The sequence below is a fragment of the Andrena cerasifolii genome, chromosome 3 (genome assembly GCF_050908995.1).
Source record: "Andrena cerasifolii isolate SP2316 chromosome 3, iyAndCera1_principal, whole genome shotgun sequence".
NCBI lineage: Eukaryota > Metazoa > Arthropoda > Insecta > Hymenoptera > Andrenidae > Andrena > Andrena cerasifolii.
The window spans coordinates 6655917-6681058 of record NC_135120.1 but is presented as its reverse complement, the minus strand read 5'-3'; the positions used below and the strand labels follow the sequence as shown (position 1 = coordinate 6681058).

The window sequence follows — 25142 nt, the reverse complement described above, 5'->3', positions numbered from 1 at the left end:
CAATAAGTACATTTTGTACGTGATTTCCAGGTTCCTTGCGATCCGATGAGAGCACCCTGTCTTTTTAACATACAAAAAGATCCGTGCGAAATGGTGAATCTCGCTGAAAAAAGACCACTGATCTTAGCCATATTAGAAAGGATTCTAATGAGGTACAGACTAACTGCCATACCTCCTAGTAATCTAGGTGGAGATCCTAGAGCAGATCCATCACTTTGGAACAATACTTGGACCAGCTGGGACGAAGCTAATCCGTTAGCACTGAGTTACACAAGCACAGATGAATTTCAATCACATCCTGGTTCATCCATCGCGGTGATGTCTATCATTTTTGGTCTTTTTACTGTTGGGGTAATGACGATCGTTGCTTTGAAATGTGGAAAATCTGTTTCAAGTAACGAAGAGAATCTTGAGCACCGAGCCGATCATGAAATGACCACTTATGCTGCAAACAGCCGGGATGGGTCGTTTCCCGTGTCTAAAATCGTAAATAAGATTACACAAAACGATGCACCGAGACACATAGAATTAAATTGACGCATTCTAACGAGATACACGAGACCCAAATCTCTATTAATTACTGTAAAGATCTATTATAGCAGATGCAAATCAACGCAGAGGCTCTGATACTATTTCTCAAATGAAATTAATTCAACAATGAATTATACAATTAAAATATTGTAACAGAAATATTAATGTAATTTAAGTACACACACCCTTTTCTCAAGTTTTCCACCTCGTGTCGTCATCTCGTTTAATTCTAATTCATAAACTGTTATCCGCATGGTATACAATAGAAATGATACCAGGGGCAGGATAATTTAAATAGGATAAGAAAGATTCTAAACCACGAAGTACCGCTTGCTCGGTAAGTTTGTTGTACTTCTACAAGGTCTATAGAATACATTGTAGGATTTGTAAATAATATATGGCATTCTTACAAATCTAACTATGTCCCAGACCTAGCGAAACGTCCACAGTACCTCTTGTAAATAATTATAATAATTATAATATATTGGTAGCACCTGTCAGGATCAAAAATGCATTTGATCACGTTCCACCGCACCATATTCATAATGAAAACACTTTGATGAATAAATACATCGTCTTATCATTTATTTAGTCGCCAACGCTTTCTCTTTTCTGTACAAAATTTCGTGAAAATAGAAAGTTCGAATTGTTACAATTAAAAAGCAACAGATAATTGCGGCACTTCCATGGGTGGGTATAATTCTTTTAATTAACATTCTACTTTATGTACTGTGTGACTTACCAACTGTTTTATTCGATAAGTTAAGGCCGTCGGGGTGTATGTCGTATCTTCGTGAAATATAGCCCGTAATGCATCGGCAACATTGCAATTTGCTTCATCAGGATTTGTTAACACACTTAAACTGATGTATTACTCGTGATATTCATCTATTTAAAGTGTGAAAACTTTACTGCACCTTTTTAAGTGTGTCATGCTTGTGGCACGAGTTTATTGGTAACAAATTACAGTAAAATCTCGTTGTAAGACCGTCAGAGTTGATTCGTTCTATGATCATCTCTATCCACCCTTTAAGGACCCTCTCGGAAAGAGGCAAGCGTAAAACCTCGGATAGACCGGGCAACAATGGCGCGGACACAAGTATCCATAGAACTGGATACTAGTTGACGGTGGCAGCAACATTGTCCGAGTGTCTAGCGGCATGACATGAGAGGATGCTGCTTGTATACAGGTTTCCCGTTTTGGATGCGAAATATAGGAAACATCGCTAAGTCTGTGGAAACAGACTGTGTTTCTTGGCGACTTTGGAAAAATCAACATGTATATTAATTGGGCTATGCACGGGATTCGCGCCCAAATGAAACGATTTGTAAAAGACCGTTTGGAGTAAGGTGAGAGTTGCTGTATCCCGCAGAGATGTTGCCAACTCGCTGGATACATGGTATCCGGCGATTATTGCCCGGTCTATACATACCTTTAAAAACGACGTACATTCTTTCTCATTCGCATTCACTTCTTTCTCACTATCTGTCCTTTTCATCAACTGCCGACTGCCGCTATCGGGAAAACATAATAAACGCCAACTCGAACCGAAATAGGTGCTAATCACTTGCACTGTTCACGTTGTAAATGTGAGGCCCCAGTTTAGCGAACTCGAGTCGGCACGCCATGGGCGTTTCGACGACACGATTAGCCCGAACTGATGATTCCAACGGCGCGAAAATTGCGAGTCACCCGCCTTGGGGTCGCGCCATTAGACTCTGCTCAGTTCCGAGTGGTGGTCTTACAACAAGAATTTACTGTATACACCCTTAACTAATTAGAACTCACAAGACATACACCACCATTGACGCGTCAGATCCCGATGAAACTAGCTGCAACACTAATGAAACGTTAGAGGTATATTCCAAAAGGACACAGCTCACAGCTGAAAGCCCTAACTGGTAGCAAGACAGGTCGTGAAAGCCTCGAGTACCTTATTTGTTTTAATCTTCTCGAAGAACATTATTTCTTCCTCCAAATGTACTCAACGACAACTAGTAAGTCACAGGTAGTTTACATAAACATGGTTTAACTTAACAGTCATCAGAGCTATAAGGAATAATCATCGGAACAAACACACTCCTTCCGAATATCAAACGACACTGGAGAAACATCTCTTACGCTATTAACAGCTTCATAGCTAATAAAATAACTGAAATATACACTTTTCTCAAAGCAATATTTCGTTTGTAATGTACCTAAGAACGATGGCTATACAACGATTATAATACAATTAAGTCATCTCCTCGCACTCTCTTCTGCTCCGAAGAGGAGCGACTTTCTTCTTAGGATCCTCGAAAATCACGAATTCGTTACCACCACTTTGAACTGTCAGATTAAAAATACAGACATCTCCAGACCCCTGGAATTGAGTAAGATGCGCGTAACTTCTCACAAGTATGGCGCTCTTACAGCAATAATAAACTAGCCGAAACATTACTAAAAAGTAATTGTATTTATCTTCTTCGGTCTAGTTTGATTACGGAATAGTCTTGGCAGTTGGCAGTTGGCACTTGGCAGGAATGTATCCAGAAGGCAAGGATGATTTCCACTTGGCTGTCACTAGTGTCCCATCACATATGTACAACCTTAGGCGTGCTAGAAGAGAATAACACGCAAACTACATTAACCCTTGTACAACGAATGCAGGGTCATTTTGATCCAACTCTGACAAAGTCGATCACGATGTTACATTTGGGAAGGCAATGGCAAAATATAGTATAAGATGCCTAAATTGCAGTAACATTATTTGTAAAAATCATACAGGAGATATGTACACCTAGTTTATGTATCAAATGTACGTGAATATTTTTTTTATGTATTTTTGTATTACCTATATATGTGGGATTAATTCATTTTATATTCGTTTTTTTCGTGAAACCCGTTTACCATAGAAATGTTGCTATGGGTCAAACCAGGGGTTTAAAACAGTTATGATATCGGTTTCGGTTCTTGAAACAGTTATGAAGAACCGATATTCTGCATAACTGTTATAAGGAACCGAAATTTCTGACTACAGTGATTTAGGTTACGGTTCTAAAACCGATATTATATCGGTCACAACGGTTTTAGAACCGTTATTTTTTCGATTCTATATCGGTTCTAAAACGGTTCTGGAGTCGGTTTATTTCGGTTCGTAAATTGATTCTTATATTGTTCCTACGAAATTGTTGTAATATGTTTTAACTCTGCGATGGCTGTGCATGGATTTATTTTGTCAACGCAATTTGAACGCAGATGTCTATTCTTGCTTTAGGCATCATCTCACAAGGGAACACCGCAAGCTCGGACTCACCGATTGGAACGCAGCTTTGTAGGTTTTTAGAGTGATTCAAAACAAGAAGAACGGTGTCTTTCATTTGGGCCCTATCGCCCTTTAAGGAGGTGAAAACTAACCTCAAAGTCAAATTGGCACTTCCACTTTTTCGCGTATAACTTTCAAAGTACAACAGACAGAAAAAAATGTTTCAAACAAAAGTTGAATGGTGCAATAAGCGCTACAAACTTGCGTTAACAAAATTTTGAAAAAAGTTTTTTTCGTCATTTATATATATATATTTTTTACCTCTTTTCAAAATTTTGTTAACGGAAGTTTGTAGCGCTTATTACACCATCAAACTTTTGTTTGAAATATTTTTTTCTGTCTGTTGTACTTTGAGAGTTATACGCGAAAAAGTGGAAGTGCCAATTTGACTTTGAGGTTAGTTTTCACGCCCTTAATGGGCGATAGGGCCCAAATGAAACACACCGTTGTTCTTGTTTTGAGTCACTCGAAAAACCCACAAAGATGCGTTTCAATCGTTGAGTCCGGGTTCGCGGTGTTCCCTTGTCAGTAGCGTATCTACGTCAATGTTTTGACGTGTAGCTGTTTATTACTCCGTTTATTACTCCGTCGGAATCCGCTTGACTGTGAAAGTGTGAAAGCCTGCGTTTGTTTCACAGTAACATTGCGAACGAATGCTCGTATACAATGTATAGGTAATTTGCTCCCCACCCGTACCGCGGACGCTCCGCTGAACTCTGAAACGTGCCTAACGTAAACAATTTTTAGCTTAAGCGCTTAAGCCAATCATCGGGAGTTGAGATGTTTGGAGAAGCTCTTGGACAGAAAAAACCATGCACGGTCATCCAAGATTTGAAACAGTGCGATAAAATAGAACCATCATTTCTGATTAAATTGTAGATCATTGAATTTCTTAGAAATATTTCTTCAAAATAATTCTTAATATACAGCAATCTGTAAGCGTAATATCTACTTATTTCAATTCCTGTAAAATCGATGCGAGAATCAATTCCAGAACCAGTTTAGAACTGTACAAGAAATTTCGGTTCCTTATAACAGTTATTCAGAATATCGGTTCTTCATAACTGTTTCAGTCAGAACCGATATATAACTGTTTGAAACAGTAATTTTCGGAACCGTTTCAATCCCTGGATCAAACTGACCCTGCATTTGTCTTACGCGACCATATCCACCATTCGTCTTCCGAGGGTTAATAGATCTTTGATAATAGATATTTCTTCTGCAATCTGCTTACTCTAAATATTAAGTCCAGTCATATTTAATATGTATTAATGTGAAACTGCAATTACCTTTTTCCCCACAGCCAATTCAGGAGGACACTCGATTGACTCTGAACGTCTCTAGCTGTAAACACATGTATCTTATTTATATTACTTCTAAACTATGTTTTTAATTTCTTAATGTACTCATCAAACTAATTGTAAGTAAAGTTTCTACTGCAATATTTTAATATAACTACAATTCGAGAAGCAAAAATTGTAAATAACGAAAATACTTTGCAACATCTAAGATGATTGTTAAAAAAAATCAAAAACCAATTTTTAACACAAAAGTAGATAGAATTACAAGAAAATGGAAATATCCATCAAGTACCAAATTTCTAGGATGATACATACAGAGTGTATAATTTGCATTCACAAGTCTGGCAGCTGCTTCGGGGGGTAAGGTGCTTAAAACGTCTTTGTGCGCTAACAAAGACATTTGCTGCGTGTGCCTCAACTCTCGTTCATCCCGCAATCGCACATCTTTTGCATGGCTCACTGTGTGTAACTGCGACAGCCTAGAGGGAAAACTAGCTTGTACAGTGAAATAACGAGCCTTACATGCTACCAATACAGCTTTAAGATATTATGGACTACAAAAAATAAAGAATAATTCTTTCTTTGTACATAAACTATTCAGAAACACATTAACTACAATATTCCAATATTTACGGCTATTAGTAATTTATACCCGCGTAATTGTTTAATCTACAAATATGTTAAACAGATCTAATGTTTATGGATTAACATGTTTGTAGAGTAAACAATTGTAAGGGTATAAAAAGATGATATTTTTAATTCATTCAAGCTGGGAATTATTAAGCGTAACTAAAAAAATATAAATGTAAGAGGACGAACTTCTCCTGGAAACATAAAGTTCAGATAAATGTTTATGAAACCTCTGAATGTATAGAAATTCAAGATTCTCATATTCCCGAAACTCCAAAAATATGTTGTATATTTTTGGAAAAAAATTCATACCTAAGCGAGTTCAAGACATGTACATCTTGGTCAGATAAATTCTTTCAGAGCTTCAAACAACATTTTGAAAGTGGATGGAGTTATGGTGGAAAGGTTGGGTTAACTTGAAAAGCTTGTTTCTGGATCTTCTACACGCTAAGCAAAGTTAGCAGCTAAACAAATATTTTTTTAATTAGCAAAATATAGGACGTTTTATCTTCGACCTAGAAAATCCTACTTTATAATGACTATGAAGACAAAAGGTTAAAAATGCATTGCTACATAATTTGTTTCTAAAACAAAATCAATTGTATAATACTTATTCGGATTAGTATATATAATTTTGTAAATATTAAAATAAATATGCACTATACAACGTAGTCCACAAGGAAGGTCCAACAGAAATATTGTTGTATATTGTTAATTGTTATCATTAAAGAACATATTCAAATGCTGTGTTGCTGTCAATCCATCTATTCAGGGCCGTTCCTGGGTTTTGGCCGCTCAGGTGCAAAAACAATATTGCCGCCCTTGTTAATTCAAAATTCTTTAATTAAGAATTTAATATGCAGTGTTTACTTTTATATCTATACATACATAATTTTAAACAGTCATCATGCAAAAGAGATTATTATTCTTATTAATCAAAATTTTACATATAAACCGGCCTGCGGCCGCCCAGGTGCGGGGGCACCTTCTGCACCCCCGCCAGGAACGGCCCTGCATCTATTATTTAAACTAATAATTGAAAGAAATTTAATTAAAAGTGAAAATGTATGTAATACGTACTTCAGAGCAAGAGTTTCTTTATCTTCTCCAATAGGCGCATCGATAGCTTCTTTAGCTATCTCAACTGGTCCTTCTGACCTTGAAGGTGAAGGATGTTCTACTAGCGGTTCTGCACTGCTAGAAGTAGAGGCCTCTTGTGTTGGACTATGATCAGAGTTACCCACTTTTCTCAAGTCCTCATTCACTCTGATCGCGTTAGATAGGCGCAACTGTAACGTATCACGTTCTTCGAGCAACTGCATCAACTCGTGCGTCAGTTCTTCACACCTAACATCCCGCTGATGAAGCATATAAAGAGCGAGATCTAATTCTTGTAAAGTTGATGCTTTGCTCTCTTCACCAGAAGCTTCTGAGCTTTGGACCGTTGAGGTATCAACAATAGGAACATCTTTCTTCAGGACATTTTGGATTAATTCGTATTCCTTGACTTTATCCTCCAGAAGTTTCTTTAATGAATTTATTTCCATCTCTCTGGCTTCTAAACTATTTTTCAACTCAGACAGCTGCTTTTCTTCTTCGTCAGACAGAGCCATGAGTTCCTCTATGCGAACTTCTTTATCGTGAATTTGAACCTTCAAATTGTGAAGCTCTGCGTCTTTAGTAATACTTAACTCTGCTAACCTACGTTCTTTTTCTGCTAAATCTGTGCTGATTTGAATAAATTCACCTTCCTTCTGCTGTAACCTGTCATTCACTCTCTGCGTCGTCATAGAAGACTCTTCCAGTTGTTTTCTCAAATTCTCTATGTCTCTATCTTTCAACTGTAATTCATCTAGGATATTCCTATTCTGCATAGACAGGCTTTGCTTTATTTCGTCTATCTCCATCTCTTTTTCCTTCAGCTTTGCTTCCAAGAATTCCTGTGCTTCCAGTCGAATCTGTTCCTTCTCCAAACTAAGCTTTTGTATGGCCTCCCTGGTTTCCTCCGAAAGCCTCTCAAATTCCTGTAAACGCAACACTTCTTTCTGCAATTCCGCGATGCTCGTCTTCAAATATTGAATCTCCTGTTCTTTAGCATACAATTCAGAAGTTAATCTCTGTACCATTTCACGTAATTCGAAATCATCCGATTGTGGCTCCATGCTGGCCTGAAGAGACAACTGAGAATCTTTCTCAGCTATAATATACTTCAAGTCGTTTATTTCTTGCTCTTTGACGTGCAACTCATTTTGCAGCCTAACAATCTCTTCCTGCTCGGGAATAGATCTTCGATCCCTAGAAAGTAAATTTGCTTCCTCCTTAGAAGTATATTCTTGACTCTGTGTCTCGATTTGTTGCTTTAAACTATCTATTTGCATCACCTTTTCCTCGACTCTCGACGTGGCCACTTCTAAAGAAGATTCTAATTCAGCCTTTTCGTTGTAAAGACAATTGATCCTATCCTGCATTTCTTGAATCATAGTAGGATAAGTATTTTCATTCAAAATATATTTAAGGTGTTCGATTTCTTCATCTTTCGCTTCTAGTTCTGCCTGCATAGTATCTATGGTCTGTTGAAGATTCTGATCATCAGCACCCATTCTAAAAAGAGGTAAACCATCTATTATAGTAGAGGAACTATGTTGGCGTTGATCGTGTTGCACAGTGGATAGCCTATTTAATTCCATTTCTTTCTCGTTCAGCATTTGATTACTCTTCTCTAACAGAGACTCCTTCTCATTCAAATCGCGCTTAGTTTCTTCTAAAACCTTAGTGGTAGCTTGCAATTCCAAGTTTAATTGGTTTATCCGTTCGGTCTTCTCAAGCAACTCGCTTTTCAAGATATCAAGGTTTTGTAATTGCATAAGAAGTTCGTTAATCTGAAGTTTACTGTTCTCCAAAGTCATTTTGTATTCTGCGGACTCTTGAATATGTCGGTCTAAAACCGATTCTTTTTCTCCTAGAGAGCTTTTTACACTTTGAAGTTCTTGTTCCAAATTTTGAATGCGTAAAACATGTTCATGAACATGACTCGATGTTACTTCTGATTCATTTAAACGTTTCTGTAATTCCTCGATTAATTCCATGTAACCCTGATTCTCTGCTGAAAGTTTTTGAACTCTTTCCTCATTCTCAGATAATTCTAATTCCTTCCCAGTTAATTGCTCTTTCATTAAAGTCAAGTCGGACTGCTGGGACTCTAAGATTGATTTGCTTTCCACCAAATTGAGCTTTAAAAGTTCAAGCTCCTGTTGCTGAGTGTTAAATTGGGCAGCGTTGTGGAGTTTCTCTTGTAAATTCTCATTCACAATTTGCTCTAATGTCGATACCTTTTCATTAAGTTGGCGTATATCTTTCTCCTTCTCTTCAATTTCTATCGCGTGTTTCTGCATGAGCTCTTGCGTCGCTTGACTTACAAGAGCACTGACAGTTTCTACGCTCTGCTGCTGAATGAACTCGTTTTCTTTGTTACTGAGAGACTGTTTCAAACTTTCCACTTGTTGCTTCTTTTCGCTAAGTTCCTGGCTCAACTGCTGCATGGTGTCCTGCAATTTCACTTTTTCCTCTTCGTGATCTACGTACTGTTTTTGAAGCTCTTGCTTTAGATCTGCAACTTCTTGTATTCTAATATTTAGAAGGTCGGTCACTTCTGTCATCGATGCATTGATAGAAGACAGTTGCTTCTCGGAAGACAACATTACAGCAGTCAATTTCTCCTCTAGGGTCACTTTTTCTTGAAGTACTTCCTGCAAATTATTCTGCGATTCACTTGCATTCACTGTATAGATTTCAAGTTGTTGACGCAAGTCAGTTATTTCCATTTCCAATTTACTAGTTTTCTCGAATGCCTCTTCTTTCAAGAAATCAGCATTCTCTCTCATTGCTGACACGTGATCATTGGCATCCATCAAGCTCTGCTCATATTGTTTTCTCAATAAGTCATATTCTTCCCTCGATTTACTTAGCATGCCTTGTAACTCCGAAATCTTTTTATTTAAATCATCTACAATTTGGATAGATTCGTTTTCATCTGCTGTTCGTTTTGTTTCTAAAGCGGATAACTTAACTTTCTGACCCTCCAAGAAGTGTTGCAGTTGTTCATTCTCTGTTGCAAGTACTTCCATTTCATCTTTAAGATCATCAATCTCGTCTTTATACTTTTTGCACAAGCTTTCAAAGTCTTCTCCCTCAACAGATCTTTTCTGACGATCATCGTGTACAATTGATTTGATCTCTTCGCTTGAAACGTTTACAGTTTGAGGAATTTGGCTTCCCTCTGGATCGGCTGCATTTTCATGTAACCGTTTGTCCAAAGCTTCGACTTTATCAGATAATTCTTTGTTTCGGATGTGTAACACTTCTATATCCATGTCCTGCCTTTCTTTCATTTCCATGTATCTTTCATTCGCAGAGACAACAACGTCCAAACGTTTCATTAAGGCATCCTTTTCAGCAATAATATTTTTCTGCTCCTCCTTAGCATCATTCAAAGCTTTCTCGAATTTACTAATTTGGAATTTCAATTCTTCCTCTATCGCAGAATCAAGTCCATAAAAGTCGCTCGCAGATTTCTGCATTTTTAACTGTTGCTGAAGGTTCTCCACTTGCACCTTATACTCTTTGAGCTTCTTTATCATTTTCCCACTTCTTAACTGAGTAGCTTTATTCTCTTCAATCATTTTCTCTTTTTCTCTTTCTAGGTCCTTAATTTGATCCTGTAGATCGCCTACCTTTGCTCGTAACTGCATTTCTATACTAGGAACTAAGGAAGCAGTAAATTGTTCACCGGCCAACTCTGCATCATCTGCATTCCAATCCCAGGATTCTTCATCCAGATTGAACTTTTCGATAGAACCTACATCCCATGTAGATTCAGTTACTGTATCTGAGAGAACTGTTTGCTTAACATCTTTACTGACAATTTGCGAAGTGCCTGGTTCCTCTGTGGATTCCTCAAAAGGCGTTGATTCTTTAGTAGATGAATCTGTAATGACTGGGGCTTTATCAGACGCTTTACGAGCATCTTCTAAAACACGTGTAAGGTTTGCAACGAGTTCCTTTGCGTCATCCTTTTCGCGTAGAATTTTCTCCATTTCTATCCGCAGATTTCGCCCATCTTCAATGGAATCGCTCAACTCTCTCAGAGATCTGGACAAATCTCTTACCTGCAATTCCAGCAAATCTCTCTCTTTTCTAATACATGAAACGCGATGTTCCAAATCGTCCATGTATTCAGAATCTGTTGAGTTCCTCAATTTTTCTTCTAAATTAGTGATTTGCAGTTTGCTCGACTCTAACAAAACATTTTGCTGGTCTCGCTCAATAATTATTTTTTCTAAAGCTTCTTTCGTAGCATTCAAATTTATCCTTAATTCTTCTACCTGATTATCTTTAACTGACATCAGTTCCTTGAGTTCATTGCCTGTATCATTTTGCTGCTCCACAATTTGCAAACTAAGGTTTTGCAACTCCGTGTTCAGGAAATCAATCTGCTTGTCCTTTTCAATTAGAACTTGTTGTATCTTTTCTAAGCTTGCTTGCGATGGATGTAACTGCTTCTGCGAGGCTTCCAATTCTTCAACGCATTGACTGTAGTTCTGCGATAACTGTGACCTCTCATCAATCATTAGTTTCTGCAAGTGAGTAATCTCTTGAGTGAGATTGGAACACTGCGCTTCTTTTTCGGCAAGTAAAGCCTGTAATCTTTTAACTTCTGTGTCACCTAAAAGGTCAGAACTAGACGCGAATGACGTACCAAAAATTTTTGAAGCATCAAATAATTGAGGCACATTGTCGTGTTCGTCCTGTGCACGCTCGAGAGTGGGTACTTCTCTTTTAATTACTGTGGATTCCTCCACAGATTCTACACTTTGATTTTTGTACGTTTCCAACTCGATCCTTAAATCTTCTATTGTTTTTTGATTCGCACGTTCGTCAGCTTTTAGTGATTCGATTTCACACCCTAAATTGTTTTTGGTGTCCTGTAACAATTTCTCTACCTCTATTCGCTGCTGTTCTTCAGAGTTGAGTAAAGCCATCTGAGCATTTAATTGCTGTTCAAGTCGATTGGCACGTTCTTGAACAACTTGCAGAACTTCTTGCATGTTTAAGAATTCCGTTTCTCGGTCTTCACATTTCTTTATCAAGTCAGAATTCAATGACTGAACACTTTGCAACTTTTCTATATTTTGATTGCTTTCTCCTGACGTTTGCTCTGTTACAGTAATCTTTTCCTCCAACGTAACGTTTGCAGATTGTAAACCTTCGATCTTCTCCAACAACTGCTTATTTTCTTTCAATGCTTCATCCACTTTAACTTTTATTTCTTCACTGCTGGCTACTAAGGCGTTATACTGTAATAAAAGGTCGTTGTAAGGATCCTCCAAGGACCTATTCCTCATACTAGTCTGGTTCATCAAGTCGTTATATCTGAGAGACTCGCACATTTGAACAAAATTGCCAATAGAATTAGCTAATTCGTTATCGAGATTCTCAATTTCTGCTTCTCGCTCCTCCACCTTCGCTTCTAACGCTTGTACGAGTGTTTGACATTGTTCGCAATGATTGCAATGTTGTACGCCAGCAATTTTCGTATCATCCTCGGCAAGAGCTTCATCTGGAGTCTGTGTAGTTTCTGTCACAGTATTTACAACTTCCCTCTGCATCCGTTCGATCAACAACCTTCGTTCATCTGATTCTTTTTCTACATTTTCTAACTTTTCATTGACTTGCGCTTGTTTTGACTGTAACAAACCATTTTCAGCTTTAAGATTCTTTATCAACACCAGCTGTTCAACATATTCTGATTCCATAACTTGCATTCGCACGCTAAGCTCTCTTGCTTTTTCCGCCACGTCCTCTAATTCCAATTGTTTACGTTCATTTTCTTCAGCAATTTGTTGCTTATAAGCTTCATAGTCCGAGGCTATACTTTGTTTGATCTCTTGTTCAGCTGCAAGCTCCGCTAATGAAGATTCTAACCTCGCCTGTAGCTTTACATTTTTCTCTTCCATTTCTGTAATCTGTTCTGTGAATAAAGAGATTTTCTCTTTCGAATTGATTAAATCATTTGTAAGTTTGTCAATATTCTTAAAAGCTTCCGTAGCCTCGTTCCTTGCTTGCGTTAACTTCTCTTCTAAATCTGCTATTTTATTATCTTTTTCGCGCATGGAGATTTCTACATCTTGAATCTGTTTGTTCTTAGCTTCCTTCTCATCTTTCTCGGTCGTCCATTTTTCCTCGAGTTCAGTGACCCTGGTCTCGAGTTCCTGGCACATTACTGTTTTCTTCTTTAGGTTCGCCGCTATTTTCTTCATTTTTTCTAGTTGCATTTGTATTTTGTCTTCAGCATCTTTCAATTTCTGCTCCAACTCAGCAACTTTAGCCTCCAAAGCGATTTTAATTTCTTCTGTTACATTCTGGCCAACGAGTCTATCTTTTTCTTCTAGTTCGGCTTTCAGTGTTTCACATTCTTGCGTCTTAGCGTTTAATTCTTCCATTAGACCCTCGAGTCTTTGATTCTGTAATTCCATATCCTCTGTATGCTTTACCTTGAGTTGTTCTATTTGTCTGTACCCGCTTCTCAATTCTGCTTGTAAATCTTCAACCAACTTCGCATTGTTATCTATAATGTTTTGTAGTTCCCAAATTCGTCTCTTAGCTTCAGTCTTATCATTTTTCGATTCTGCGATCTGCGCATCTAAATGTTCCTTCACTGCTATAAAATCGACAAGTTCTTGCTGCTTCTCAGCTAATTGATTCTGCATATCATTATTCTGCTGCGACAAGTTTTTTACTTTTTCCAATAAATTGCTATTTTCTTTTGTAGTAGCATTGATCCTATACTGAATTTCATTAAGAATCCTGTCTTTACCTTTCAACTGTTCTAGCAATTCATTGTAATCTTTCAAAGGTTTCGATCCTTCTACTCTTTCATTTAACTCAACAATATTGTTTCTTAACGAATGTATTTCTTCTTCTTGACTTCTCACCGCGCTATTACGATCTGCTACTTCGTTGGACATCGATGTTAACTGAGCATCCTTTTCTTCAATTAACAACTTGCAATTATTAAATTCATCTTGCAAACTATCTATCGTGATCATTTTATTTTGTAATTCTGTATATTTTGCTTGTAGTTCTTGATCCTTATCTTCAACAATTTCTTTCAAACTATCTATTTCATGTTCTTTTTCTGACACGGCTGTAAGCTGCGCTTGAAGCTTCGCCTCGTATAACACTGTAGTATCCTGCAACTGCTGCTTCAATAAATTATTTTCTACATCTTTGCCGTTCTTCTCTTCGAGCAACATGTTATTTTCGCTTCGCAGCGTTTTGAATCCTTCTTCGATAGAAGCTTTCCCTGCCTCTAGTCTTTCCATTTTCACCTGCATCTCGTTGCACTTAAACTTCCATTCCTCCACAGCGCCGGACATTTCCTCCAATTCTTTTCCTAAACTCTCAACTTTCAGTCCAGATGCTTCGTACTCTGTAATCTGTTTAGCCTTTTCTTGCAATTCCTCTTCTTTACTTTCAAGCTTGATTTTCATTTCCTCAATTAGATCGGTTTGCTCGGAGCTCAATTTTTTACATTCTTGTATTTCACGCTCCAGAGAAGCAACAACCATTGCTTCCGTCTCACGTGACACAGATTCGTCCGACTGTGGTATCCTAGATATTTCCTGGTCAGACTTTTCTGTTAGAGCGTTAATTTGTTCGTGGAGTTCCTGATTTTCTCGAATAATGTCTGCTTTCTCTTGATTCAATTTATCCAATTTTTCAAGAAGCTCTATTTTTTCGTTAGCAGGTTCGTCCTGCGACATTTGATTTATTTTCGTTTGCATTTCCTCCTTCTCTCGTGCTACATCAGCCAAATCTTCCTTCAACCTTTCATTGGCCTTTTCAAATTCTGACACTTTCGCAAGTAGTTGTTCATTTTCATTTAATAATTCTTCGATTCTCAATTTCAAATTATTGGTTTCAAGATCCTGCGCGCTCGTGCGGCGTGACTGTTCCAAGGCATTACGCAATTCTTGTGTTTCGTTTTCAAGAACAGTTTTCTCTTCTTTTAGCACGTCCATCTGCGTGGTAATTTCAATTTCCCTCTTTGACCTTTCAGAAGAATCTTCTGATTTCACAGAAACGAGTTGTGTATTTAAAGATTCCATTTGTTTTTGTAAGTTATTATTCTCTTCCAGAAGATCTGCGAATTGAGTTCTAAGTTTCGACAGTTCTAGAGATCGACTGTTATTTTCTTCTAACAAAGTATCAACTTTTGACTTGAAATCATCGTGTGATGTCGATTCCATCCGACTAGATTCTACATATTCTAAGTGCTCTTCAAGCTTCGTAAGTTTAATAACAAGCTCGTTGTTTTCTTGAGTAAGAAGCTCAATCTTGGTCGTATTTTCATTGTGCTCTGGGATACGTTCAAAAGATTCCGTCGAACCAGTGTCAGAAGATCCCTTTTCTTCTATTCGACTCAACTTCATCGTTAAATCAGTGTTCTCTTGTGTCAATTGGTCAATTTTCTTTAACAATTCATTTTTGTCTGGATCGTTTATCGTCTCGAAGGATTCTGTAGATCCAGCCTGCGAATTTTCTTTTTCATGAACTTTATTTAATTTAAGGTTTAGTTCGGTATTTTTCTGTGTCAAATCCTCGATCTTTTTCAACAAATCACTTTTGTCCAACTCCCCAATGGCTTCGAACGACTCAGTGGATCCAGAGTCAGACGCTCCTTTTTCTTCGAGCTTTGATATTCTGTTATAAAGTTCGCTGTTCTCTTGCATTAAGGCTTCTATTCGTTTAGACAGATTCGCGTGATTAACTTCTGGTGAAGATTCCAATTCATTGTCATTTTGCAATTTCTGCATAGCTTCTAACTGTTCTTCGAGATCAACAACTTTCAGCTCCGCGGTTACTCTGAGATTCTCTGATTCTGCGTTTTCCGCCTCTAACGAAGAAATTTCCTGCTTCGCCACGTGAAGTTCTGAAATACAGACCAAGCACACGTTACACGGTAATTAATTCTTCTGAGTGGTAAAATTCATTTTCAATACGAATTTAATCTAGGAAATGATAGGAATTACAGGACACAATAAATTACCTTGCATGAGGTCCAATTTTTGATTCTCTAAAGTGGCAATGGCTTCAATTTGTGTTTGAATGTCTCTCGTTTGAGCAGAAACATTATTTTCGAGGTCAACAATGCATTCTTGCCAGTCTGCTGCTGAGGCTATGCAAATCGTACAACATGCCAATGATGTATGTATAATTGACATTAACCGATAGTAAGCGTGAAGCAAGCAACTCAAATGTTACACACAACTAAATATAAACTTAGCAAATTTAAATTAGCAATTCTAAATTAAACACGTTGACAGTTTTGCAAAGATTGGTTATTTTGATCTGATATTAAGGGGGTATACCCGTTTGAACCCTCGGAAAATGTGTGCATTTTGTGGATTTTTTTACAAGTCAACGGCTTGATGAAGATCTCCCGTTTTTTTACTATCTTTACATAGTATTATGAACTACTTAAGAAAAAAGTTTCAGTTAAAAAACTATTGTTTTACGGAAGTTATGCATATATATCCGAAAGTCTGTCTATTTTAGACGGCTAAACTGTGGGCCTAAAAACTCGCGCTACGTTCAACCAATTCACTACCAATTTTGCATGCAGGATCGTAATAAGATTCCACATCGTCCAATCAGGGTTTTTTTTATTCCGATTCCCCGTTTATTATTTATAAAGAAAAAAGGTGGCCTTTTCTGTTAGAAAAATGTAACTTTACCTTTGATCTCTCACCATTTCTTTATTTTTCAAAATTTTCAAACTCGGCCCCGTTGGACGATAGCTATTGACATACTTTATAAGAAGATTTTATTGTTTTTGACTTCAGACATGACATACAGCTGTTTTCAGGCCCACCGTTTAGCCGTCTAAAATTGAGAGACTTTCGGATATGTATGCATAACTTCCGAAAAACAATAGTTTTTTAACTGAAACTTTTTTCTTAAGTAGTTCATAATACTATGTAAAGATAGTAAAAAAACGGGAAATCTTCATTGAACCGTTGACTTGTAAAAAAATCCACAAAATGTACACATTTTCTGAGGGTTCAAACGGGTACACCCCCTTAAGCACGATTACGAGCTGTAAACTATTAATTTAGCAAGCAATAACCCATTCGTGAAAAGCATGTACAAATTGATTTGTTAATTTGTCTATTATTCAATCGTTAATGTCGCGAAGCGTTAATTATATTTTTAACTGTATCAATTATTATTCCATATAATATTATAACGTACAAATTGTCTAACAGTGCACTGTAAATGATTTTGTAAAAATGAGAAAATTATTTGTCCACTTCTTCATGCAAACACGTTAATTATGCTAGATATTATATACACACTGTATAAGATATAAATATAAAGAATATGTTCTAAGGAACAAGTCTACTTCTATAAGTCAGAGTATAGCAAACTTTGACAAGTAAAGTAGGTACCATGTTATATTAAAACAGTATAAGATATCTGATAGAATATAATTGATTAGTATTCTGAATACACATTTTTACAATTTAGATATCTATATAAAAATCATATAACAGGACTCCATCACCAGAAATTAATGTAATCGTAACTGTCTCGATACTAATATTCCTTATTAAAAATAAAAAAAAGATTGCCAATTTATTCTAAACAACTATTTTGTACAAAATGAATTTTCAAAATATACAACAGAAGTGCTTTGCATGTATTATGAAGTATACAGGCTGTCCCGGAATAACTGGTAAATATTTTAGGGCTGATTTCAGCACATCTAAATAACCAAAAAAGTTCGTATAAACATATGTCCCATTTCATTTTGTTCTCGAGTTATAGCGAATTTGATTTTGAACAAACTGTGTCTGCTGATTTTCATAAGATATGTCTCGCATCTGAATACAAGCCTGCAGACGTCTTACCAATGATTCTCTTATTCTCTCCATATGTCCAGCTGTTGCTCGGATGTGCTGGAAACCTTGTTCAATTCTTTCGATTGGCGATAGAAAATTCGCTATAACTCGAAAACACAGTCAAATAGGACACACGTTTATGTGAACTTTTTTTATTATTTAGATGCATCGAAACAGGGTTGCCAGATCTTCGGCATTCAGCCCGAGTCTCGGGTTTTGAACCGTTGTCCCCGGCCTCAGGCAGGCACAATAAAAATCTCCGGCAGAATAGGGAATATTAGCGAATTCGGCACGCACGCACTTGCACTGGTGTAGCATGCCATAAAAAAATAAAAAAAACTATTAAAATCTGTAAAAAATTCTAATATTCATAATACTGTTATTATTATTATTACTCCTTTATAAGAAGTCAATATTATAATGAATTTTAGATGTCTGTTTTCTTATTGGCCCTTTTTTCGCTCACTCCCCCCCCCCCGCCCCCACCCTTCGCCCGCCCACAATCCTCAACGAAATTGAAATCTCCGGCAAAAGATCATGCCTGATATGGCAACCCTGTACCGAAGTCATCCCTAAAATATTTCCCACTTATTCTGGAACGCCCTGTATATACAGATATTGGACTCTTTCCATAGCAAGGAAACTAGGACTGTGGATAACACACTGTTTTCAGAATATAAACGGACAATGCATTGCACGTATAATTGGTAACAAAACTAGAACAATGGAAACAACGATGACAGAATTTCTGTCCCGGTTCCTACCTTTAAGCTCGTCAAAGTCTACCAGACTCAGCTGAAGGTTACCTTTCTCCTCCTCTAATAATGCCACTTGGTTCGCCAGTCTGACAAGTTCTGCATTTGTATCGGACACCTGAATTGTGAAATCGCATATACATATTTCTCAACGTTATCTTATAACATTGTTTACTCATGCTTTCAATGAAATAGGTATGTAATTACAAAATAAAAGGATCAACCATTATTGCTAATCTAGTTTTGTGTTTGATAAGTTAACCCCTTACTGTACGGTGTGCCACATGTGGTACACATTGACTTTCTTCATTTATTAGATATACAAATAAATTTAGGACTTTACAAAATTCTGCAATAATTTCAGTAAATGGCATGTTTGTTCGTTAACAAATTTTTTTTATTATTATTATTTGTTTTTGAAATATATACACTTCTTCAAGCTCATAGTACTAAAATACTTAGCAGAGAAGTGTTATTTATACAAAAGCTATTATTTTTATGTACGTTTATATTGGACAATTGTTTTATGCCATGTATAACACACTAACAAAGGAGCACCGCGAATCCGGACTCACCGATTGGAACGCAACTTTGTGGGTTTTTAGAGTGACTCAAAACGAGAACAACGGTGTGTTTCATTTGGGCCCTATCGCCCTTTAAGGGGGTGAAAACTAACCTCAAAGTCAAATTGGCACTTCCACTTTTTCGCGTATAACTCCCAAAGTACAACAGACAGAAAGAAATGTTTCAAACAAAAGTTTAATGGTGCAATAAACGCTACAAACTTCTGTTAACAAAATTTTGGACAGAGTTAAAAAAAAATATATAACTGACGAAAAAAACTCTTTTCAAAATTTTGTTAACGGAAGTTCGTAGCGCTTATTGCACCATTAAACTTTTGTTTGAAACATTTTTTTCTGTCTGCTGTACTTTGAGAATTATACGCGAAAAAGTGGAAGTGCCAATTTGACTTTTAGTTTTCGCCCCCTTAAAGGGTGATAGGGCCCAAATGAAAGACACCATTGATCTCGTTTTGAGTCAATGGAACAACCCACAAAGTTGCATATTTACATATTTTTAAATTAATCAATTAATACAGAAATGTCTTTTGATTGTTAAACCTAATATCATCACTGTACATATTTAAATGAACAATGATCAGAGATGATAAATTTATATTGGACATTTTCACCAATTTCAGATGCAAAACCTTTTTGTCTGAAACACTTTTCACTCGGATTTCATACATTAAAATTATAAATTGCAAAATGGATGCGGAGAGTGACAAAGATGTACTCTTAATGCATAGTAATTCAGGAATTGCACAAAAAGAAGAAAAGAACTGATAATCCCCTTTGGACGAACAGTAATTTAGTTGTCTCTGAAAAGAATACTTTCTGTTGTAATTTTAAAGTACCGTAAACTGGGGTGACTTTGCCCGCTTTTTTACTCTGACTCAAAAATTATCATACAATTGAATTCGGTATTGTTTTTTTCGTTTGACCTTGGAGAAATTATTGCTACCGATTATAAAACACTATATGTTCTAATTACTTCACAATAAAATAAAATAAACTTTCTCCGAAAAGTGGGCAATGTCACCCCGGCGCGGGCAAAGTCACCCCAGTTTGCGGTACCACAAACATTACCCAATCACATGAAATATGATTATAGTGTTATTATTTATTTCGCGTAGCGCAATTTAGTTACGTTTTATACCAGAAACGCATGTCACAACTTCATATTGTGCCATACATGTTCAAAATCATAATACAGGGTCATCAGTTTATCTTGCAACCCACGCGCGCGCGCGAGCAGGTAAAACCAGAGTTAGGAGCGATGGGGTCGCAGTAATGGAGGGGAAAACAACAACAGGAGCGGTGGTAATGTGTGCGCGAACTGACGCCAGCGCCAAGCCAGCCAAGTGGCGCCAACGTGAAGCTAACCACGGCCAACCAGCGTCGTCGGAAAAAAGATTGTCGACGCTGGTTGGCCGTGGTTAGCTTCGCGTTGGGGCCACTTGGCTGGCTTGGCGCTGGTGTCAGTTCGCGCAACATTACCACCGCTCCTGTAGGTGTTTCCCCCTCCATCACTACGGCCCCATCGCTCCTAACTCTGGGTAAAACTGCAACACCGCCTCGCGGACGCATTCTACTCCAACCATACGTCGATACTTCCGATAGATCGCGAATATAAACAATAATTATTAGTGATCCTGTAGGGAGTGATCGGTATAACCGCAGCCATTTTGGAGCAAAATCGGAAGAGCAAAACCAGAAAAACCTAAGCGTTTATCTATCTCTTTCTATCAGTATTTCTCTCTCTCTCTCTCTTTCTGTCAGCATTTCTGTCTCTTTCTATCAGTATTTCTGTCTCTTTCTTTTTCACAGTTTCTTCCTCTGTCTACTTCCGCTTTTGCTCCAAAATCGCGGCAACCAATCAGCGGCGATACACATTTTCAAATTTATAAATAAATTCATGCAATAAGGGGTTAAGTATTCAAATCTCATACGTATTAATTAAACATGAACAAATATATATTAAGGAGCCTCACCCTTTTGAAGTTTTCCAATTGTTTCTGCAAATTTTTTATTTTGCTTTTATGCTGTGCTTTAATTTTTATCATGCCTTTATTCAATTCTTCTAATTCTTTAGTAAGTTTTGCCACTCTATCATCATCTTTAATAGTACTTTCATCTGGTAACCTTGCTGCGATATCGCTTTTTTGTTCTTCGAGCGTATGCACCACATTTTCAAGATCCGTTATTTTATTTGCATATTCTTCATTTTTCAATGTTAAATCTGCTAATTGCTTTTGCAATTCAGCTTTAGATTCTTCCTCGAGGAGTTTATTAGACTGTTTCAGCTCTTCTACTAAATTTTCAAGTTCAACTATTCTATTATCTTTTTCTATTATTGCCCCATTACCATTCCCAGATATATTCACAATTTTGTCTTGCAAATCGACAATATTCTTTTGCAATTGATACTTCTCATCTTGCAACTGTTTATTACTGCATTCTAATTTCTCTAATTTAAATTGCAAATCACCAATTTTCGGATCTCTCTCTATCCCAATACCAGATTCTAGTTTAAATACTCGTTCGTTAGATTCAGCCAATTTTAATTCATAATCTTTCAACTGCTGAAGGAGATTGTCATTCTTCGCTTTAAGGGAAGATTCTATAAGTACAAAATTTTCCTGCATTGATTTCATGGCTTCTTTGGTCTCTACTAAAGTATCCATTGTAGAACGAGAGAAGTCAACGCTTGCTGCTTCAGACAACTTTTGCTCGTCGACTTGTTGCTCGAACCTAAATAAACGTAAACGATACACAGATATATCCTGGAAAAAATATTTTTAAACCAAAATCGTAAAAATTTACCGATTAACTGATTCTTCTAATTCTGCGATTCTGTTGTCTCTTTCTTGCAATTGTGTTAAGAGACTTTTATTCTTGTCTTTCAGTGATGTCTCCAGAAGCACAAAGTGCTCTTGCATTGTTCGCATTTCGTCTTTCGTATCCTCGAGAGTATCCAATGTTGTTTTACCTTTTTTGGAAAGATCCGCAGACATAAGTGTTACCGCCTTCGTCTTAGATTGAATAACAGAATCCTTTTCTTTCAAATTTTCTTGCAGATCCACGACAGTAGCTTCTAATTCTAAAATTTTGTTACCGAGTTCTGCAATTTTATTTTCCTTCTCTCGAATATTCTCAATCTGTATCGGTGACATGACCTACAATTAAAACTTTATATATTATTCCAAATCAGCTTAACAGAAAATTGAGAAAGAAGCTGACGATTACTAACATCCGAAGTAATCATCACCGGTTTAATGGGGGTAACGGAGAACTGATCCTTCTGCGAACACATTATTGCTAGATCCGGGTTGGACACGTCCTTTTCTTCCAGCTGTTGCCTAATAGCTTCTACTTTTTCCTCAACTGCCCGCTTGGTTTCGGTTCGCTCCTTGTTACGCTGTTCAAATACTTTCCTGTCCTCCGCCAATTTCTTTTGGAGTAAAGTAGACTTTGCTTTTGCAGTTTTCGCCTGACTAATATCATCAATGGCTCCTTCGGACGTGTTGGGTGAATTCGGACCGGCCGTATGCGATACATTCTCGTGAGGTAAATTCCCATCTTTACTTCGACGCGATAGCTTAGCTCTAGATTTTATTTTGGAAAGCCTCCTCGCGTATTCCTAAATTCCAATCGAAACGGACATGAAGCGCATAAAGAGCAATTCCTAGATGCTCATGAAACAATGGTTTATTACCTGAACCTCCTCCTCCTTCTTCAAACTCGACTTATTCTTCAGCATCATTTCCTTAAAAGATTCCAATTGGCTTTTGTTTTCTTCGCACTTTTCTGCCGTACGGGCCACAGGTTCGGATAGCTCTTCTTCTGTTGTTCCGGGTGGTTCTTCTGACGTGTCCCACATCATGAACTGAAGAATCAATAAGAACAGAAACCACTTCATTACAATTTAGACAAGGTAAACTTAAACTCTTCGGAACGGGAAATTATGAAGTCAATGGCAGTGAAAATTTGTGTAAAGTGACCAGACTGTGTCACCCACTGCTCTCATTTTCATGAGACTAATTGGATGAAAGCATGGCTGGGGTAAACTAATTATATTATCCCTATGTATACATACCGAATGTCATAATACCCACAGGCTACCTTGTAATATATTCAATGCTTACGCTATAACACATAAGTAGAAACCTTGTGCTTTTTGTCAATCATGCTATATATATATATATATTATTAAGGTGAAAACACACATGAAATTTACGACTACTTCGTAGAACCTACACGACAGTGACTTTTCGTCTGTAGTAAGAACGAATTATATTTTTTGTTTTTCCTGTGTTATTTACATTTTGTTTATATTGGCCAACGAACAACAAACATTATTAACATTTTAGTCTCATTCCCCCATTTTTCCCTCCTCTCTCCTTCAGGTCCCAGCAGCAGCAGTGCACTGGGAGAAAGGTGTTTTTTTGGTGGTGTGTGGTCACCCATCTTTCCCCAGTACCCACCCCGTGACGCTTAACTTCGGTGATCTAACGAGAACCGGTGTATTCATCACGGCTACAGCCGCTGGTAAAAGCGAATTTTCACTTAAGAAATGAAGTAAAATATAGCTCTTAAATGTTAAGTACTATAGGTATCGTGATGTTAATTATTTATGTATAAACAGGGTTGCCAGATCTTCGGCGTTCACCCGGAGTCTATGGTTTCGAACCGATGTCTCCGGCCTCAGGCAAGCACAATAAAAATCTCTGACAGAATAGAGAATATTAGCGAATTTGGCAGTGCGCTTGCACTGTCATAAAAAAATAAAAAAACTATTCAAATCTGTAACAAAGTCGAATAAATATTCATGATACTTTTATTATTATTATTATTACTCCTTTATGAGAAGTCATTATTATAATGAATTTTAAATGTCTGTTTTCTTATTGGCCCTTTTTTTCTCTCACTCCCCCCCCTTCCGACTGCAATTCTCAACGAAATTGAAATCTCCGGCAAAAGGATCAGGCCTGATCTGGCAACCCTGCGTACAAATCTGCACCGTTGCAAAACAGAAACATTACACAAAATTTCGAAAGTATACAAGTCGCATCTATTTATTTGTTTCAAGTATATTGCAAAATTATAAAGTAGAAAATACACGAACAAGCTGAAGGATTATATCGATAGCAGCGCAATACAGATCGAAAGTGATACTGCAAAGTTAACCTCAAAGTATTTTCAATCTCGTTGAAATTGCGCATGCTATATGCAAATGACAAAGTATGTTATCAGTGTTGAAAAGCACGGATAAATTTTAAGAAATTCTTTTGAACACGTAGCGAAGTGACGTAATCCACGTTATAAGCAGAAACATGTATCGTAATGATTTGTAACATCGAGAAGTATATACTACCTGAAATCCAGCTAACTCGTAAGCAGATGCGAATTAAGTATCAACTCGGATAAAGTAATTTTCAAATACTATTTACCTTTATTTATATTCCTGGAATTGTCAAGATGGAAACACGTCACTATTCATGCACATATTTTACTAAAGCGCTTTCACCACTCACATCTCTGCCCAATCAAGCGAAACTCGGGCATGTCCATATTTAATTGTAACTATACAATATTTACAATAATTTTATTAACAATTATACATGAATAACAAACAATCCGCGATTTCACACTTCAAAATGTAAAGTCTACATTACTCCTACAGCCGGAAACAGTTGGACGTTCCAAATGTGGCGACGTCTTTCTAATTTACCGATAGAGGGCTACGATCAACAATCATTTCTCGTAAGTTCTTCGCAGCACTAAGTTCCTTAAAAAATGAAATTCTTTCACGTTTCGATGTTTTTGTATTTAAATCACAATGTCGTAGGTACATTTTTATTCTTGAATCCAGCAAACTCTTCGATTTTTAATCCTTAATTTGAATTCTCTCTTTGTATGAGTGGGTACATACCTGCTACCACATTACAGAACATTTATGACTTCCAGCAGATGTGGAACGAAATATTTCAAACGATATCAAATACGTGTATTTAACATCAAATGTCTCACTTCTTTTTATTTTCATTTTACTAGGAAAAACAGATCTTACCTTGTATTAAGAGCACATTATTAC

The 25142-nt window shown here is 37.0% G+C and overlaps 2 protein-coding genes across 10 annotated transcripts in view; one reads left to right on the top strand and one right to left on the bottom strand.

The window, feature by feature from the left end:
* LOC143366982 (arylsulfatase I) overlaps positions 1-1093 on the top strand; it is a 29202-nt gene extending 28109 nt beyond the window's left edge. For all 5 annotated transcript variants that reach the window (XM_076808531.1, XM_076808530.1, XM_076808529.1 and 2 more), the window contains one exon: positions 31-1093. In XM_076808531.1, the coding sequence (XP_076664646.1) occupies positions 31-537 (507 nt within the window). In that variant the 3' untranslated portion in view covers positions 538-1093. The remainder of the gene's footprint in view (positions 1-30) is intronic.
* LOC143366964 (uncharacterized) lies at positions 1087-24774 on the bottom strand. Of its 5 annotated transcripts, none has more exons than XR_013084873.1 (11): positions 22764-22967; positions 22299-22688; positions 21872-22224; positions 21040-21799; positions 18495-18603; positions 15876-16004; positions 6848-15758; positions 5453-5616; positions 5126-5180; positions 1774-3130; positions 1087-1710 (listed from the first exon to the last, which is right to left on the bottom strand). XR_013084873.1 is itself a non-coding variant. In XM_076808469.1 (11 exons), exons 2-11 carry the CDS (start codon positions 22929-22931, stop codon positions 3106-3108), a joined length of 11064 nt encoding a protein of 3687 aa, XP_076664584.1. In that variant the 5' UTR covers positions 22932-22934; positions 24499-24774; the 3' UTR covers positions 1087-3105. The 5 variants fall into 5 exon arrangements, 3 of the variants coding, with proteins under 3 accessions (XP_076664584.1, XP_076664585.1, XP_076664583.1); XM_076808469.1 differs by adding an exon at positions 24499-24774 and having other exon boundaries at positions 1087-3130; positions 22764-22934; XM_076808470.1 differs by adding an exon at positions 24499-24774 and having other exon boundaries at positions 1087-3130; positions 18537-18603; positions 22764-22934.
* Between the last annotated feature and the right edge of the window lie 368 nt (positions 24775-25142).